This window comes from Podarcis vaucheri, assembly GCF_965113315.1.
Source record: "Podarcis vaucheri genome assembly, chromosome: 1".
NCBI lineage: Eukaryota > Metazoa > Chordata > Lepidosauria > Squamata > Lacertidae > Podarcis > Podarcis vaucheri.
In genome coordinates this window covers 28,590,834-28,608,743 of record NC_138759.1, presented here as the reverse complement: position 1 = coordinate 28,608,743, position 17,910 = coordinate 28,590,834, and the positions used below count along the sequence as shown (strand labels likewise).

Sequence of the window (17,910 nt, the reverse complement as noted above, 5' to 3'; positions counted from 1 at the left end):
CACAAGCATTGCAACCTGCCAAATGCAACATCTCCCTCTTTCCACCCTCCGGATGTTGTTCTGGGGGTTCTCAGAGACAATTTCAGAGGGCATGTGGGGGAGAGAAGCCCTGCTGTGCAAGTGCAAGTCCTCATGTGGGCTTCTGCTGATAGAACTCATTAGCTGAATCCCACCCAGAGCAGTCAGAACACTTAAAGCAAATTCAACCCCATGAGCAAAGACGGCTGCTTGATTGTACCTCCGACAACTTTGCTAAGGCCTTGCCTGTAAGTCTGCAAAGGAAGGAAGTTAATGCTTACCTCCACAGCAGTATGACAGGAGCGCATGACACCAGTGCCAGTGGCATGCATTTGTGCCAAGTTATAGAAGGCCAGAATGTGCCCTCCTTGAGAAGCCAAGTTAAAATACTTATAGGCTTGCTTATAGTCTCTTTGGACTCCAATTCCATCTGCAAAGAGAGAAGTGGCAATACAGGATTAGGGGCAGCTAGAAGGATTGAAGTTGATGCCACTTGGCTTACCAGCGTTCTCCCCATAAATCCAAAAGTGCAAAAGCTAAATGACAGTAAAGTGGAAAAAGTAACATTTAAATATACAACACTAGTAAATATTAACTGTTTATCGGGAAAGCACATTCAGTTCTGAAAGAGCATTAAGCATTAGGCCTTCTGGGTATTAAAAGTAGTGAGTTTCTTACAAGGATTGTACTGCTTACAGTATACTGCTGCAAATGTTTGTCTGGCCATCTGCCATGGATGCTTTAGTTCAAGATCCCTTCCTACTCTACTATTCTATGATTCTTTGTAGAAGTTTTATCTCGCCTTTCACTTCATTAACCAAGGTGGATAACCCAACACACAGCCCAATCTAAAAAAACATTTCACGCCAGAGTTCTATCAAGTTCAACAAGGCCTGCTTCTTGATAAGCAGGTCTGCAATCTTTAAAATAAGCAACATACACTGCCTCCAATCCTTATTCAAAGTGTGATAGGAGTCCCAATCTGCAAAAAAACCTTGAATAAACCCATAACAAGAACCTGAGCCCTAGCGAATTAGATCAAAGGCCCGTTTAGTTACAGTGGCCACAGATACCTACAGGAAGCACACAAGCAAAACATGAGTGCGATAAGACTATCCCTGCTCATGATTCCCAGCAACTGGTATTCCAAGGAATACTGTCTCTGGCACTGAAGACCATACACAGCTATCATTTTATGCATTTATGTATTGCATGAATTTATAGAAGTATTTCTATACTGCCACAACACAAAATGTCAACACTAAAACAAGGGTTGCCATATTTCCCAAAGTGAAAATCCAGACAATCAGCGGCTCAACAAAAAATGTTGAGCTTTTCTGGGGGGAGGTCATCTAAAAATTTGTTCTGCCCCGTCCCCAGCGATCTTCTTAAAGGTAAAGGGACCCCTGACCATTAGGTACAGTTGCGGACTCTGGGGTTGCTGCGCTCATCTCACTTTACTGGCCGAGGGAGCTGGCATACAGCTTCCGGGTCATGTGGCCAGCATGACTAAGCTGCTTCTGGCGAATCAGAGCAGTGCACGGAAATACTGTTTACTTTCCCGTCGGAGCGGTACCCATTTATCTACTTGCACTTTGGCATGATTTTGAACTGCTAGGTTGGCAGAAGCAGGGACCAATCAACGGGAGCTCACCCCGTCGCGGGGATTCGAACCGCCAACCTTCTGATTGGCAAGCCCTAGGTTCTGTGGTTTAACCCACAGCGCCACCTGCGTCCCATTCGTGATCTTCTTAAGTTTTCAATTTGTCCAAATGCATATTAAAGCCATCTAAGGTGGTGGCCACTACATTGCCTGGTAACAAACTCCAGAGTTTTATGTGCTGTGTGCAACATTATTTTTCTTTGTCTCTGCGTCCGCGCACACACACGTCAGTAAAATAATATTTAGTTTCCTATTGTTCACAGAAAAGAGAAAGTACTCAGGTCTGTCCTTGAAATGGCTTCAACAAGAAGGATATCATTCAAATGACCAAATACAATACAGCAGGGGAAATAAATTTGATGCCACCAAGGGGGGGGGGGACTTATGTACATTGTATGTCTACTGGTTTTGGCCTATGCCAAAATTGAAAATGAAAAATTACAAAGAAAGTACAGCGGTACCTCGGGTTATATACGCTTCAGGTTACAGACTCCACTAACCCAGAAATAGTACCTCGGGTTAAGAACTTTGCTTCAGGATGAGAACAGAAATTGCGCGGTGGCAGCGCAGCAGCCCCCATTAGCTAAAGTGGTGCTTCAGGTTAAGAACAGTTTCAGGTTAAGAACAGACCTCCGGAATGAATTAAGCACTGTATGTTCCAGCGTACAAGACGACTTTTTATCCCTGGAAAATCACCCCAAAATTCAAGGGTCATCTTACACACCGGGTATACGCGGAGCTACCTGTTTCGAAGGAGGAGAGGGAGCCGGTGAGCAGAGGCGTCCCTTCTGCCGTCGCTCCTCCTCCCTCCCCACAGAAGGGGACGCAGCCTCCTGTGACACGGAAAGTAGTTCCGAGCATGGCACTCACCCTCCCGCCCGCCGCCGCGGGAGCCGGATCTGGCCTCTGCCGTGGCTGCGCAGAGCTTCGCTTGGCTCACGGGTGCCATGAAGAGCCTGCCACGGCGAGGTGGTGCGCGGCTTCGGCCGGGGCTCCAAGCAGCTGGGCATCCCCACAGGTGAGGGCGGCGGAGGCCGAGGCAGTCGCTCGGGGCCTTTTCCCGGAGGGAGGGAGGGAGGGAGTTCTGCCCACCAAACGCCTTGCCTCAGGCTGCTGCTGCTGCGACGGCAGAGGCAGCGGAGAGGTGCGCACTCTGCCCTTGGCGGTGCTTGGCGAGTGGCCAAACTCTATAATTTAACAGCAAAAATTGGGGGGTCGTCTTATACGACCAGTTGCCTAATACGTCGGAATCTACGGTACGTAACCGGAGGTACCACTGTATTTTTACTCTTTAAAATCCAACCATTTTTTGAGTGCAACTGCCACCTCCTGGTCACCAACTAGTACTGCAGACCCCAAGCTGTAGATACTGAACATAGGCTTAAAGTCACTCACTGTAATACATGGAGCCCAGCTGAAGCTGCCCATCAACCCATCCCTGTTCTGCTGCCTTCTGGAAATACTTCAAGGCTAGCTCATAATTCTGCAAGAAGACAAAGACAACTGATAATCAGGATTGTTGCAGTTCTACGTCACTTTGAAAGTTTTACCAGACACTTTTATAGCTATTACTGGATTATATTATTATTATTACAGTTAATGTAACTTCTAAGCCGGAATCTCAAGGCAATTTTCGCACAATATAATTAAAACAGTTAGAAACAGTTAAAAATGCAACAACAAATACACTCAAAAGAAAACTAAGACCCTAACAAGTGTAAACTTGTGATAAAGACCCATTTGTCCAGCTTGGAAAATCAGTCAGAACAAAAATGTCTTCAGCTGTTTCTGGAAAGTGTGGATAATGGGCAACTGATATATCACGGCAGACAGATATTGATACTAGAAGGGGAAAGCTATATTGAACTTGAGCCCTGGCAATCTCAAGTTACCCTACGTGGGCTTCCTGTCTACTCTCAGATCTAGCAGAAGCTCCCTTTCCTTGTGATTAAATGGGATTCCTTGTGATTTATGGGACAGCCCTCTCTCTCCTTCTTGGTTCCCAATACATCCTCGAATATGACCTTCCATTATCCAGCACTGTCACATAGAACAGCCAACCCCACTCCCCCACCCGGCTCTCTTAAGCAACTCTGTATTTCCTCCCTTGCTGCACTTTATTGTTTCGATTCTCAGAACTTCCTCATATTCTCAAAACCTACATTTTCTATGAAGCCTTTGGCAAAATCCCATATTCCCAATGCCCAAGCGTAACTAATCACAACAACATATAACTAAAATACATGTTCTTTCCCTGTTTACCTCTGCCGTTCCTCCTCTTCACCCCCAGGTCAAATTATGGGCTTCAAGCCCTGCCCTCTTGCACCCTAAAGCACCATGCGGAGCGATGGTACTACATAAATACAAACGGCTTTAATTTTTCAAGGCAAGTGAGTCACTTATTTTACATATAAACGGCTCTTTCCTAGAAGATTAGTACTGCCACATTAAAGTGCCAGGGAGACTTACCACTGGAACACCTCTTCCGTACAGATAAGCCATCCCTAGGCCACTCTGCCCTACTGGATTGCCCTAAAAAAATGAAAGGGAATAAATTGGAATGCAATTACAAGTTTGAATCTAGATCTTCACCACGTATTTCTAGGACAAATTTGATGTCAGACACTGGATAGCTTCAGGCAGTGTTGAAGGTATAATTCTTGGGCTGAAGGCATGTGAAAAGGAATGAACTGTTATCTCAAAGTGCTGATTTTGACCTTCAAAGTTCCAACTAGTTTGAGAACTTATTATCTGAAGGACTGCCTACACCTGTACAAACTTATGCAGGCATTAAGATCTACCTCAGAGGACTTGTTCATGTACCTGCAGTTAAGCTGGGGCACGAGAAACAACCTTTTCTGTGATGACAGACAGAATCGTGCAACTCCCTCCTTATAGAGCTGCTGATTTTTAAATGGGCTTTAAAAACTCTTCCTTTTTTTCAGACACTGGTCCTGTTGGTGTTCCATTTGTTTTAAACTGCTCTCTGTCTTTGGTTATTGATTATATGACTGCCACTATCAATTTTGTATAGTATTTCTTTTTCTGCGTAAACTGCCTCTGGCAACGTCCAAGAATGATTTCATAAATAATTCTTGGCTTGGCGGCCTATGTACCATCAGCACAAGGCATCATGCGTCCAATTGACTGGGACCTCAAACACTGTACTTTTATGACAACTATGAAAATTAAAATGCTCATTTAGTAGAAACATACCATATCAGCAGCTTTCTTGAAGTACTGAAGAGCTGTCTCATTGCTTTGAGGTACAATATCACTTCCTTCTGAATACATCTGGAAGAACAAAATGTAACTGAAGATTTTTTGGAAAAAGAGACATGAGCTGAGAGACTCTTTCATGCATAATGAAACTTTAGTACACTTTACTGTAACTTCCGCTCTAACTAAAGCAGAAACATTGCTGCCCAACTCACTAAAGTCTTAAAAACACTTAAAGGAAAAACTTTTCGGGGTGGGGGGATGTAACATAAGAGCAGCCCTGCTGAATTAGACCAAAGGCCCATCTTAAGCACCCAGGCTCACCTTTAGATTATTATTTTTTTAAAGCAGTTAGCCAGTTGATTTCAGTGACAACCCAGAATATCTTCCCAAACGTACTGTGTGTCTTACCTTTCCTAAAAATGCCATAGCATGGGAGTTACCAGCAGTAGCTGCTTGATTGAAGTATTCAAAAGCTCTCTAGAGAATGGAATAAGAGAAAACATCCATAACTATTGCTACGTAATTCCAGAACTCAGTTAAATGTGCTCTTTGTTGTGTTGTTTGACCTGGCAATCTTGAAAACTTGGCAGTAATAACAACCAGCTTCACTGCTTACTCAGCCAAGTGAGCAAGTTTGTATTAGTTAATTAAATTCATAAACTGTTTACCGTAACATAATGCACTGAATCAATTTACAAGCATAAAACATGATGATACAGTAAAGAGTACATAAACCTAACAGGCGTAAAAGTACCCAATTATTGGTGCTGCCCAAGTGCTCAGGAAAATGAAAACAGTTTTTCCTGGGAAAGCATTACAAAAGTAGGGAAAGTTACTACAAAAATGGCCTATTCTCTCATTGTCACTTTCCGGGCCGTCTTTGGGGGTGGTGCTCAGAGAAGAACCTCCAATGATGATCTCAGGGTCAGGGCAGGTTTATATGGGGAAAGGTGATTCAGAGCCTCAAAACCACAACTTTTAATTGAGGCTGGAAACAAATTGACAGTCAATGAAGTTGGGCCAGAAACCAGTGTTACATGTTCAAGCCTTCTTGCCCCGGTTAGCAACCAACCTGCAGCATTCTGCATTAGCTGTAGGTCCCAAATTATCTTTCAAGGCAGTGCCACATTTAACGCAGTACAGCAGTTTAACCTGGATGTTTCCAGAACAGAAACAACCCAAGCCATTCTTTGGTTCAGATACACAATGTAAACTAGATTCTCATTTCAGACAGATGTATGATCTTATATATGAAACAGCTTAAGAATACAAGAGCTGAGATACACCTTGTGCATTAACATGCTCCTTGCATGTTCACTTTCCTAACTTCAAGATTTCTATTAAATACTGAAATTCTTAAGTGCTTATTATCAAACAGTCATAACACAGCAACAGAACAGATAGCTGCTGCATTATACATATAGCATTCCAGTTTCAGCCCAGTTACTTTTTATATGCACCCAGTTACTTTTTATATGAACTGCCCTGAGACCTCCAGGTATAGGGCAGAATATTAATTAATTAATTAATTAATAATACTATTACAATGCAATTAATGTGCAACTAAAATTGACTGACTGTTAATTGATTACTAATGGTGCAGCAATAAAACTGCCAGCGCATTTGCAAAGCTAAGCAGGGACCAGGATAGTTTCAAATAGGATGGGGGACAGCACTGTCGGACACTGGACTAGATGACCCTTCCAACTAAGACTCTATGAACCATTCACTGCATTACCAAAACAGCAAATGAACCCTACCTGATGATTTTGTTCTACGCCTCTTCCGCCATGCAGATGCAACTGCCCAAGTCCAACCTAGAACATTAATTGAAAACTTGTCATGTATATAATGAGCAAAACATATTGCAATAAGGGAAAGAAAATACTTGGAGGAGGTGATTGCCCTGCTTCATTAATCACAATAACCTGAAGCCAGCAAGCAGTGATAAATTACTGATACTATACATTAAAATAGGGGTGGGCAACCCTTCTGTTGAGGGACATGTTTGCTCAGGGGTCATCTGTCAGGGACCAAGTCTCAGCAGTGGATGGGGCCCTGAGTCAAAAGGAGGCAGACCACCTCATTTTCTCCCTTTCTCCCTCCCCAGCAAGCTCATCAGAACTCTGAACTGATCACTTGCAGAGGGCCTTTGAAATTAGGCTGAGGGCCATGTGTCGTCCTAGGGCTGCAGACTGAATGTTTTAGAGCAGAGGTGGGCAAACACACATATAAGATGAAGCAGTTTTGCCTAGACATGACATTTATGTTTGAACACACCTATCTTCTTCTTTCTAAAAAATAAAATAAAATTCCTTTGAGTTCTACCCATACAATCCAAATTTCCTTTTCAATTCAAGCCACCGTTTCCTAGCCTGTTTAAAACTTACCTAAATGCAATGATCAGATTCGAGAGCCTAACTAAAGAAAACCTTCCAGTACAACACAGCCTCAGATCACACACAGGCAACTGGCTTGCACTGCTTTACCAGTATGCTATGACTTGAAAACTTATGTGTTTTAGAGTTGTTAAGGTTGTTAAGTTGGATGTCTGTAGGTTATGAGTGTAGTTTTATGTCTGGCTGTTTTCCAGATACAAAGTTGTTCAGTTAATGCTGTGTCATGATGTATTCGGTCAATCGTGAATTTCACAGTGAACTTTGAACAACAAGAACCTTTTGGATGGGCAGTTCCTGCTTAAGAAACATAAGTGCTGAAGACAAACAAATGTGTCCCACTCTGAAGTGTGCTGCACAGAGCACAGGTGTGCCGCTGAATGGACGCATTCATGACTTTACAGGAGGACAACACACACATTTTAATTAAATTTGACTGTCACTCACATTTTGAAAAAGTGAAGGAGACCACAATTGTCTCTGTTCCTCTACCTTTAGAGGTCATGCATTCCTCCCTAAAGCTCTCATGTGCTCACAATACCACAGCCAAACTGGGGAACCTATGATCCTCCCAGTGTTGCTGGACTACAGCTCCCATCATTCATGACCACTGCCCACACTGGCTGGGGCTTATTGGCATTGGAGTCCATCAATATGCAGAAGAGGATCACAGACTCCTATCCCCAGTTTAGTTGCTATGATATAATCTTTCTCACCTGCCCCAACATGTCAACCTTTTATTGTTATTGCTTTTAAAAACAATTATCATGTACCAAATCCTGTAAGCGGTCCAAAAAAAAAAGTGAACTAAAACTTTAACATTGTTGCTGAAAATGAGTATTTAAAGATAATAAAAAACAACGAATAAAATCAACAGCAGCTGAAAAGAAATAAAACACACGTATTTTTAGTATGTCTGGACAGGCATTTTAAGCAGGTACCACAAAGAATATGGTGAAGGCATCTGCCTGATGTCAATAGGCAGGGAGTTCCAAAGTGCTGCCAAACTAATAAAAGAACAATTTCTTATAATGCAGTACAAATATTGTATGGAACATGTAACGGTGCCAGTTCTGCAGATCAAAGAGGTTGAGTGGACACATATGGAGCAAGACAATCCCCCCAAGAAAACTGGTCCCAAGCCATTAAGACCTCTATATAGCAATACTACATCCATGAACTTGGCCCAGTATCAAACAGGCAATCGGTGCAGTCCTTTGAGCAGAGGTGTTATATGAGAGAGTCTCATTCATGTCAGCAACTGTGCTAACTGCAGCTTCCGGATTAAGATCAAGGGAAGCTCCACATAGAGCGCTTTGCAGTAATCTTATCATGAAGTCAGTGACGCTGATGTATGACCTATAGCTTTCTAGCTCTTTACGTATATGTTGCTGTTATACCATTCTCCAAGAACAACCATTTCCCATTCTATCTAGCCATACCTGTGCTTGAACGTCTCCTTTTTCAGCTAGGAATTGGTAATATTGTATTAAATCTTCCTCTAGCATCCCACTTGCCATTCCTGGATTTTCTACTTCATCTGGAAGACGAATTCTCTGCACCACTGTGCCTCCTGTTAGAGAGATGTCACTAGCCACTAGAGAGAGAAGAAGAACCCTGGTTAGCAGTTACTCAAATACAATTGCTCAAAAGAAACAGAGAGGAACTATTCCAGTCAGATTCAGGACTGTTCTGCACTGCACATAGTAGCATACTTGCCACCAAGTGCAGAATCAAATGGCTGGCTGCAGCTTCCTCTCTGTGTGCCCTAATAAGTGTACCTCAGCGGCACACATTTGCACATTTTTATGCATAAACTTAACACCCCTTGCACATAACCTAAAAAACCCAAATGTGTGAACTTCCCCTCAAAAATATACAAAAGCCCTATAAATGAGGACGAGGAGTTACCAAGCATGGGTTGCAAGAGATTAAACAGAAAACTGTAACAGAACCATACCTTGTGTGTTAGAAACAGCCAATAAATCTGAAATGAAACCTAAATCAATATGATATTGTTGACAGTAGAGACTGAATCTCTTAAAACTAGGCTGAGCTACAAAAAGTATTCTATGCTTTCGCCACAGTGCAGATTCTACGTTCAACCTAAAAATCAGGCATGAGGCAGGGTGAAGCAGCCACCTCAGGCAGTGGAAACGCAAGAGGCAGCATCCCACCTGGTCCATCACTTCTGCTGGCAGGGGTGGGGCAGGCAAAACAGAGAGGAGCAGCACATTTCCGCTTCACCTCAGGTGGAGAAGTGGGATGGGCCGGTCCTGCTAAAAATGCATAATGGCTTCACTTTATGTTAAGAGGCTAATCTTATTTCTGTTCAAGGCACATTGAAGAACAGAAAAAGATATCCATACTTTCACATACTGACATCTACCTTGACAAGCACACAGTTCAGTGTGGACATTTTAGTTAATGGGAAATATATAGATAGACGTTTAAACAAACATACACATACCATGATTGGCTACTAGACGGTAATGTGTGAGAGCAGATTCACAACTTTGAAGGACTCCTATCCCAGCCCAGTACCGGTAGCCCTAGAAAGAAGCCACTCTTGTTATTCCAACTTACTATTAAGAAGACAAAAAAATTAATCCATCACAATTTGGGAATCATACACAAATAAAAAAAAATGATCTTGCTGTTTTATAACTGAATTTATTTCAAGCAGATGGTGACAGAGAGAAAAGGTTAAAGACAATCATCATATTCAATGTCCTAGGTTCAGATTTTGTTTTCATGAAAAATTATGAACACAGTTATAATTCTGGCATTTTTGAACATGGAAGGCTTTCTTAAAAACATCCACACAGTGGTTCCCTGCATAATGCTTGCAGCTTTGGCTTATGAGAACCCACCAAAAACCAAATTTTATTGCGTCTTTCTCATCCTGCATATGTGACCAAAATCTACCACATGCAGGAATGTCTCATTAAAAAAAGATGAGGAAAGTTAACATGTTTGTGTAGACAACTGGGAACAAAAGGCTGCCTGTGCTGCGAGCAGTCTCATGCAGGGGTAGGGGAACTGGTGGTTTGGACCAGACCACCAACATATCCGTAGCAGAAATTCAAGCAAGGCCACAGAAGTACCGCCTCTAGAATCACCACTAGAAGGGGGAGGTGGCACAGCATTGTGAGCATTGGAGGAGACACACAGCCATGTACTCCACAGGCTTGGAGTGTCTTGAAGCAGCAGTTCTCCAAGTCCCTTCTTTGTCACTGCACAGCTGTTTCCATAATAGCTAAACCAGGGTGTGAACTTTCATCATCCTCTAACAGTGATCCTTCCCTCACCTCTGCCCCCTGGTGGTCCAGCTGATCAGGAAAAACAGCTGAGCAGTACCAAAGAGGGCTTGAATGAGAGTGTGCTTTTGTGTGGCGCCCCTGCCACTTTTGTTTTAGCCACTGCTGGCATGCACTTCCCTGGGATGACTCCTCAACTGTGGTCTATGGAGAGATGTTGTGGATTCACAGCTGCACATTCTTAGTGTTAAGTTAGGAGCAACTGCACTATTTATACAGCAGGATTTGAAGCAATTATTTTATACCAAGGGACTGATTTAAAGACCTTTAGAAACAAGAGATCACCGGGTTGGAAGGGACCCTGAGGATTATCTAGTCTAACCCCCTGCAATGCGGGAATATGCAGCTCTCCCGTATGGGGATTGAACCTGCCACCCTGGTGTTATCAGCACCATGCTGCAACCAACTGAGTTATCCAGCTGGTCTGAAGTACTAAACATGTTGCACTTAAAAACAGACTAAGCCATAAAAATAAAACGAATGCTTCAGAACAGAACACCTTGTACTTTTAGATATTGTAATATGCTTTCCTTTTGGTAATATGATACATTGCAGGTTTTATTCAATTACTTGTGTGTTAGATGACAAATGGACTTACCAGAATCATATGCGCTATCAAATTTCCTCCAAGGGCACCAAAAGTGTAATAAACTAGTGCCTACAGAAAAAAAGCAGAGGCTGGTTAATAACATTATTTTTACTGGCATATTCATAAGAAAAAAACCTGGGGAAACATCTGTAGCATTTCCATACCTTTGCTTGGCTGGAATCAACACCAAGGCCAGAGGCATAGAGAAATCCAAGAGCCTGAAATGGAAGAACACAGTTCACAAGTGGCGATTTCAGGACTGGTTTAACTACCATTACAACCTGCTTTACAAGGTTACTGTGCTTATATATTTATTGTTAATACAAAGTATGCAGATAAGCAGGGTTATATCTATGCAATATACCTGACCTTTCAGGCGCAGTGCAAGGGTTGCTTATCTGGCTTGAGTAAGTCACAAGGTTTTTTAAAATTTTATTTAATCTTTAAGGTGTTGCAAGAAACTTGCACAACTACTCTTTTGTAAAATATGGATTTTTGCAACCGTACGTAGCTTTTTAAGTAAAAGGATTTGAAATATTGTCCACATAACATGTTTATGTTAGTGTCAACAAACTAGGCATTTCACAACAGTAACCAGGCAGAACATTTGCAGCACAGGAAAAGAACACCTGAATCTTAAATTTTAAAGCAACGTAGTACGGTACACAAGCTAAAAGTTTATTATGGAGATTACTACCCTTAGAGTTCGTTTGTCTGTGAGCCAATCTAAAAATAGGCTTGCAGCGAGAATAGGAGGAAAACCTCACAACAATACAACCTTTATGTTCCTCGATGGGCTAACCCCCGGCCCCGCCAACCCCAACAGAAAAGCTAGCTACACACAGGATTTTATTTTGGCTCCAACTCAGTGAAGATTACGTGGATACCAAAAGGCGTGATATGCTTGTTGAGAGATTAAAATGGAATGGAAAGTCAGGTTTTACTAATCTCAGTAATAAATTTGCCGTTAAGGAAAAAGTATAATTTAGACAAGTAATTCTGCATCACTTTAACGACCTCATTTTTCCTTTCTGAAGTGGAAAAAAACCGAGCTGAAGTCTATAAAGCTCTTTAAAAATGGTATGAACATGACGCAGATGTAGTTCTTACTGAAACCACCTGTCCTGCTTGGCTGACCCTGAGAACTGCTGCCATACCTCTCAGAGCAACTGAGCACGATCTATGTGGATAGCTGAACATGTGCTTTGATATGAGCAAACTATTTTAGGTAACACCGAACGAGCAGGCAAACCTTACATCAGCCATAGGTGCCCTGGAGGTATATGAGGCCTTATAACACAGAAACAGTGACAGCAAAACAGGTTGATCATTCCTTTTGGCAGGTTGCATGCAAGGAGGGCTGCCAACGAGCAGAGGAAATGCACACTCCTTAGAACAAACCACACAACGCAAGTCATATACAATTTTACAAACGTTCATACACTGCTTAACAAAGGAGGACACTTTAAGGTATACATACTGTTTGCCCCTTAGGAGATCCTTCTTCAGTCAGTTTCTCAAAGAGTTCTTTAGCGGACCGAACGTTTTGCTTCAAGTAGTCCCCAAACAACATGGCGTAAGACACTTTTTCCATTGCTTTTGTATGATTCATGTCAGCTGCTCTCATAAGATACTGATAGGCTCTTAAAGAAAAAGAATAGGTGTGAACACAAGTAAGTAAGTAAGTAAGTAAGTAAGTAAGTAAGTAAGTATCATCTGCAAAGTGATGACACCCAAATCCACAAAACCCAGCACCAGCGATTTCATGTCAATAGTAAACAGCATGGGGACAAGACAAAATTTTGTAGAATTCTGTAAGGGCACAAAGTTGAGCAGGAACCATCTGCTATGCAAGGTAGGGGTAGGCATAAAATGGTGCTCCCCTCCCAACACAGTGAGATACCCCTAGAGCCGAACTTTCCGAATTTTTCATGTTGGTGTCACACTTTTTAGATATGCATCATTTCGCAACACAGTAATTCAGTTTTATTGGAAAACTGGAGGTTAAACTAACCCCTTTCCAGCTCCGGGAGGAGTGTGGGAAGCGTTCACGTGACACAGCTATACACTGAAGCCGACACACTAACGTGTTGTGACACACAGTTTGGAAAGCCATGCCCTAGAGAATACCATAGTGGAAGGTACTGAGAGCCATGGAGAGGTCCAGCAGAACCAACAGAAAAACACACCCTTGCTCAGTTCATAGCATGGACCACCCACCGCTGTAACAAAAGATGTTTCAGTAACAAAAACCAGGCTAAAACCTACAAAGGAAAGGATCCAAGGAACCAGTATCATACAACAAATGTTCTCTGCTTGTTTCCTAGATAGCCAGAACCCAAGTAGTTTTGGGGTATGGAGGCAGTTCCTTCGTTCTCGCATGGACGACCTACACATGGAAGCTCCCACTTGAGACTGTAAACAACTATATCTAAGGCATAACTGGTGAGAATGTAGAAAGAAGCCTTCTCAGCAGCTGTGCCCAGGTTACGGATCCTTCTTGGGCTTTTCTGCCACCTATCCAAGATCACAGTTACTCATATACTTGGATGAGACAAGTTAAACTCATCACAACAGTTATTTAAAATTTCACTTGCCCCCCGTAAGTGCAACAGTTCTATGAAGTTGGATTTGAAACCACTGCATTCCTCTTTATGTATTATTTGCAATTGAAAACAAAATTTTAGCAGTATAAAATAAAGTTGGCCAGTCACATTTATAAATTTAAAAACTGGCCTAATTCTCTTTCTCTCTCACACACACATGTAACTCACTCTTTCTTCTGGGCCTTTTTACTGCTTTCATTAAGGATTTTCATTCCAGTCTGGTAAACATCCTCTGCCTCTTGCATTTGTCTTCTCCTATTAGATTCTTCTTCAGCTTTTTTTTTAAAAAAGAGAAGTATAAAAAAGAAAAATTAATACTTTAGCCACCAAGACACTGCTCACAATGTTCTCAGGGCAGCTAACTGGGCTGTTATAGAACGCCACAACCTACATATTTCGCACTGGGTTCCTGTGCTTTTAACAAACCACTGTGCTTCATATTTCTTTGCCTTGCAGAAGCCAAAAGGGGAAAGGCTCAGAAGGAAACAAAGTTAACCATGAACTGAAAATAGTCAAAAGTATACCTAGCACAGAGTTTGGTGGTCATGTTAAAAAGAGTGACAAGCATCTTTTTGAACTCTGGAAAGTAAAATCATATTTACTACTTCATGGTGACCAGAGCAACTTTTATTCTCCCAGCAAGCTTAATTTACAGTTCCTTAACACCAAACTAAGGGACGCGGGTGGCGCTGTAGGTTAAAGCCTCAGCGCCTAGGGCTTGCCGATCGAAAGGTCGGCGGTTCGAATCCCCGCGGCGGGGTGCGCTCCCGCTGCTCGGTCCCAGCGCCTGCCAACCTAGCAGTTCGAAAGCACCCCCGGGGGCAAGTAGATAAATAGGTACCGCTTACCAGCGGGAAGGTAAACGGCGTTCCGTGTGCGGCTCTGGCTCGCCAGAGCAGCGTTGTCACGCTGGCCACGTGACCCGGAAGTGTCTTCGGACAGCGCTGGCCCCCGGCCAATAGATGTGAGATGGGCGCACAAACCCCAGAGTCTGTCAAGACTGGCCCGTTCGGGCAGGGGTACCTTTACCTTTACCTTTAACACCAAACTGCATGCTGCTGTCAGTTCCAAGTTTTGTGCCCACAGTTTTTTCTTAAGTAAAAAGCACCCTTTTCCAGCTACTTTTCCACCACTGTGGGGGAAACAGTGGGAAAGCAGCTAGATCAAGGGAAATTCACAAAGCAAAAAGGCAATAGTGACCTCATCTTGTTTTGTTTTCGACACTGGGTACTTGGAGGTTCCCCAAATAATCTGGCTAATCTCCTGTTAGAGCCATCGAAGCCACTGGCCACCACCAGACCTCGGAGGAGCCAAATCCACTTATTTTGTCTGTCCCAAATAACTTCAGCAGATGACCCCCAAGTCCTATTGTTATAAGAACAGGTATTCAATTTCTGTCTCAGCACCATTCATTGACTTAATCTCACGCAGCTCAATAATGGAATCTCTTAGCATAGCTGCCATACTTACTTTCACAGAAGCCCCACTTTTGATCAGCCTTGTAGTCGTAGGTTGTTGCACACCAGAGTCTACCGTCTTCCCTTCCATCTGCAGTACATTCTGAGTATTCCTTCTCCAGAAAAAGAAAGGGGAAGTAGCATGGCTCGCCATCTGCAGTTCCTCCAATGGCTGTCAAAACTAAAAACAGCAACAGCAACAACAACCCAACATATCTTGCATTATTAACATATCTTGAAGGAAGGAGCTCAACTGCTAAGAGTTTGTTTTTACCTAGCGTTTTAGTTAAAATAGAACATGTGGCATCTTTTGGTATTTTCCTTTCAAAATGTAGAAATTGTCTATAAGATTGCAACCTAAATCAAAGTATCAATTTTCAGTATGGCAATCTTATCCCAACTTCCCTGGGAATAAGCCCCACTGAACTCAATAGGAGTACACATAGTTAGGATTAGTTAGAAGCTCTGGAAATTACAATAATTCAGGAAATCACACACACGAGACTGGTAGTTCACTAATTAGTAATTATCGCCTGGCAGCAAAAGGACCACATGTGTGCAAAGTTGTTTACACCATGTCTCATTGCTGTTGCATAGCAATTCAGACACATTAGGCAGCTCTGAACACTCTCACATACAGTGTACATATTTCCTGTTATTAATTATCAAGCTGAAAAGCAATTTGATATTCAGAAGAATTCAATAACTAGGAGAAACAAAGCACTGTAAAGTGAAATTCTCACTGACACACCTATTATAAGGCTATTGCTTGATTAAGTTGATTATAGAGGAAACCTCTCTCACATCTGCTTGAATTCAACAGGTCTTTCTGTGCTAAAGACATAGGGGAAGGCCTGCCAAACCTTTGGGGCCAGGGGGGTGGCAGAAATGGTTGCCACATTTAAGTAGCAGAAGTGGAGGTAGGATCAGGAAAAGGTGCAATCTGCTCATCAAACCGGAAAAAGTGCCTATATCAGTTACCACTGTGCTTGTTTAAAGAGATAAGCTCCCTGCACCTCTCCTCTGTGATGGGGGCTGTTCAATCCTAGCATCTAATGAAATCTGGGCATATGGAACTTCTACTTGTGCAACTTTCTCTTCTCCTCCCACCCTACAGCTCCCAGTATGCCCCCAAACTCCTGCTCCAGAGGACTGGGGGACCCTCTGGAGCAGATGGGGGTTAGGGGGGAAGGGATAAAGTCCTGTTGCATCTGCTGGTGTGACAATGGATATTGCCAAAGTTTCTTAACAGAAGGAGAAAACAGCTTTGGATTTGTGCAGCTTTCGGTTTCTATGAGTCGTTTTCAGATGTAACGCTAGTCTGAAAGTTACATAAAGTCAGTGATTATAGTTGACGTGGCATTAGGAGAGAAGTTAAAATCAGGCTACACATCCTGTGTTTATCATGCATGAAGCACATCTATTCTCAAGCATGTTATAATTAGATATCTAAAAAGGTTTCATAACAGTTTAGTGACTACTGCTTTGCTTGCAGTTTCAAACATCTGGGAGATTCCAGGTTCAATATGCTTTATTAACACTGGATACTTTGCACTGAGTAGCTGACAGTAATGGACCAAAACTTTCAGCCACTTGCCAGTTAAAGTACAATGGTGACTCGTGTGTATACTACTACTAGTAGTATTACTATTACTACCACCACCACCACCACCAGGGAGTGGGTGGCGCTGTGGTCTAAACCACTGAACCTCTTGGGCTTGCTGTTCAGAAGGTCGGCGGTTTGAATCCGCACGACGGGGTTGCTCTGCCCCAGCTTCTGCGAACCTAGCAGTTCAAAAGCACACCAGTGCAAGTAGATAAATAGGTACCACTGTGGCAGGCAGGTAAACACCATTTCTGTGCACACTGGCACTCGTCACAGTGTTCCATTGCACCAGAAGCGGTTCAGTCATGCTGGCCACATGACCCAGAAAGCTGCCTGTGGACACTGGCTCCCTCGGCCTGAAGCGAGATGCGTGCCACACCTCAGTCACCTTTGACTGGACTTAACCATACAGGGGTCCTTTGCCATTTTTTACTACTATTACTGCTACTTATGGTTATTGTTGTTGTTGTTGTTATTATTATTATTATTATCATCATCATCACCATCATCAACAACAACATATATGAATCAATTTACAGATACTGTAGAGTGTGTTTCATTTTGAAACGCAAGAGTAGAATGCAGTTACCGTATTTTTTGCACCATAACACTCACTTTTTTCCTCCTAGAAAGTAAGGGGAAATGTCTGTGCGTGTTATGGAGCGAATGCCTGCGGGTGGTGGTGGTGGGGATCTGCTGCAGTCGTGAGCAGAAGATCCATGGTTCCCCTTCCTTCCCTCCTCCGTGGCTCGCTTTGAAACAGCAAAGAGTGAGAAGAGCCGCTGAGTGGGGAGGAGAGAGGGACAGAGAGCCTGCTTGCTTTAAAGGAGCAAAGCAGGAGAGGAGAGGAGTGTAAGCGGCTCTTGTCCGGTTGGCTCCTTTAAAGCAAGCAGGCTCTCTGTCCCTCTCTCCTCCCCACTCAGCTGGCTAAATAGCAGCAAAGTTTTTCAGTGAGCCGGGGAGAGGGAGAGAAGCAGAGCCTGCTTGCTTCTCCTCTTATACCCCTCTTCTGCATTATTAACAGCATCCTTCT

At 42.9% G+C, this 17,910-nt stretch overlaps 1 protein-coding gene across 1 annotated transcript in view; it reads right to left on the bottom strand.

Moving 5' to 3' along the window:
• Positions 1–17,910, bottom strand: part of SEL1L (SEL1L adaptor subunit of SYVN1 ubiquitin ligase) — a gene marked incomplete at its 5' end in the record, with an annotated part of 38,689 nt that overhangs the window by 10,819 nt on the left and 9,960 nt on the right. The window contains 13 exon segments of the mRNA XM_082191810.1: positions 300–448; positions 3,077–3,164; positions 4,151–4,213; positions 4,898–4,975; positions 5,312–5,380; positions 6,664–6,720; positions 8,742–8,896; positions 9,770–9,851; positions 11,218–11,277; positions 11,373–11,426; positions 12,689–12,851; positions 13,983–14,088; positions 15,285–15,452. Coding sequence (XP_082047936.1) covers positions 300–448; positions 3,077–3,164; positions 4,151–4,213; positions 4,898–4,975; positions 5,312–5,380; positions 6,664–6,720; positions 8,742–8,896; positions 9,770–9,851; positions 11,218–11,277; positions 11,373–11,426; positions 12,689–12,851; positions 13,983–14,088; positions 15,285–15,452 — 1,292 coding nt within the window.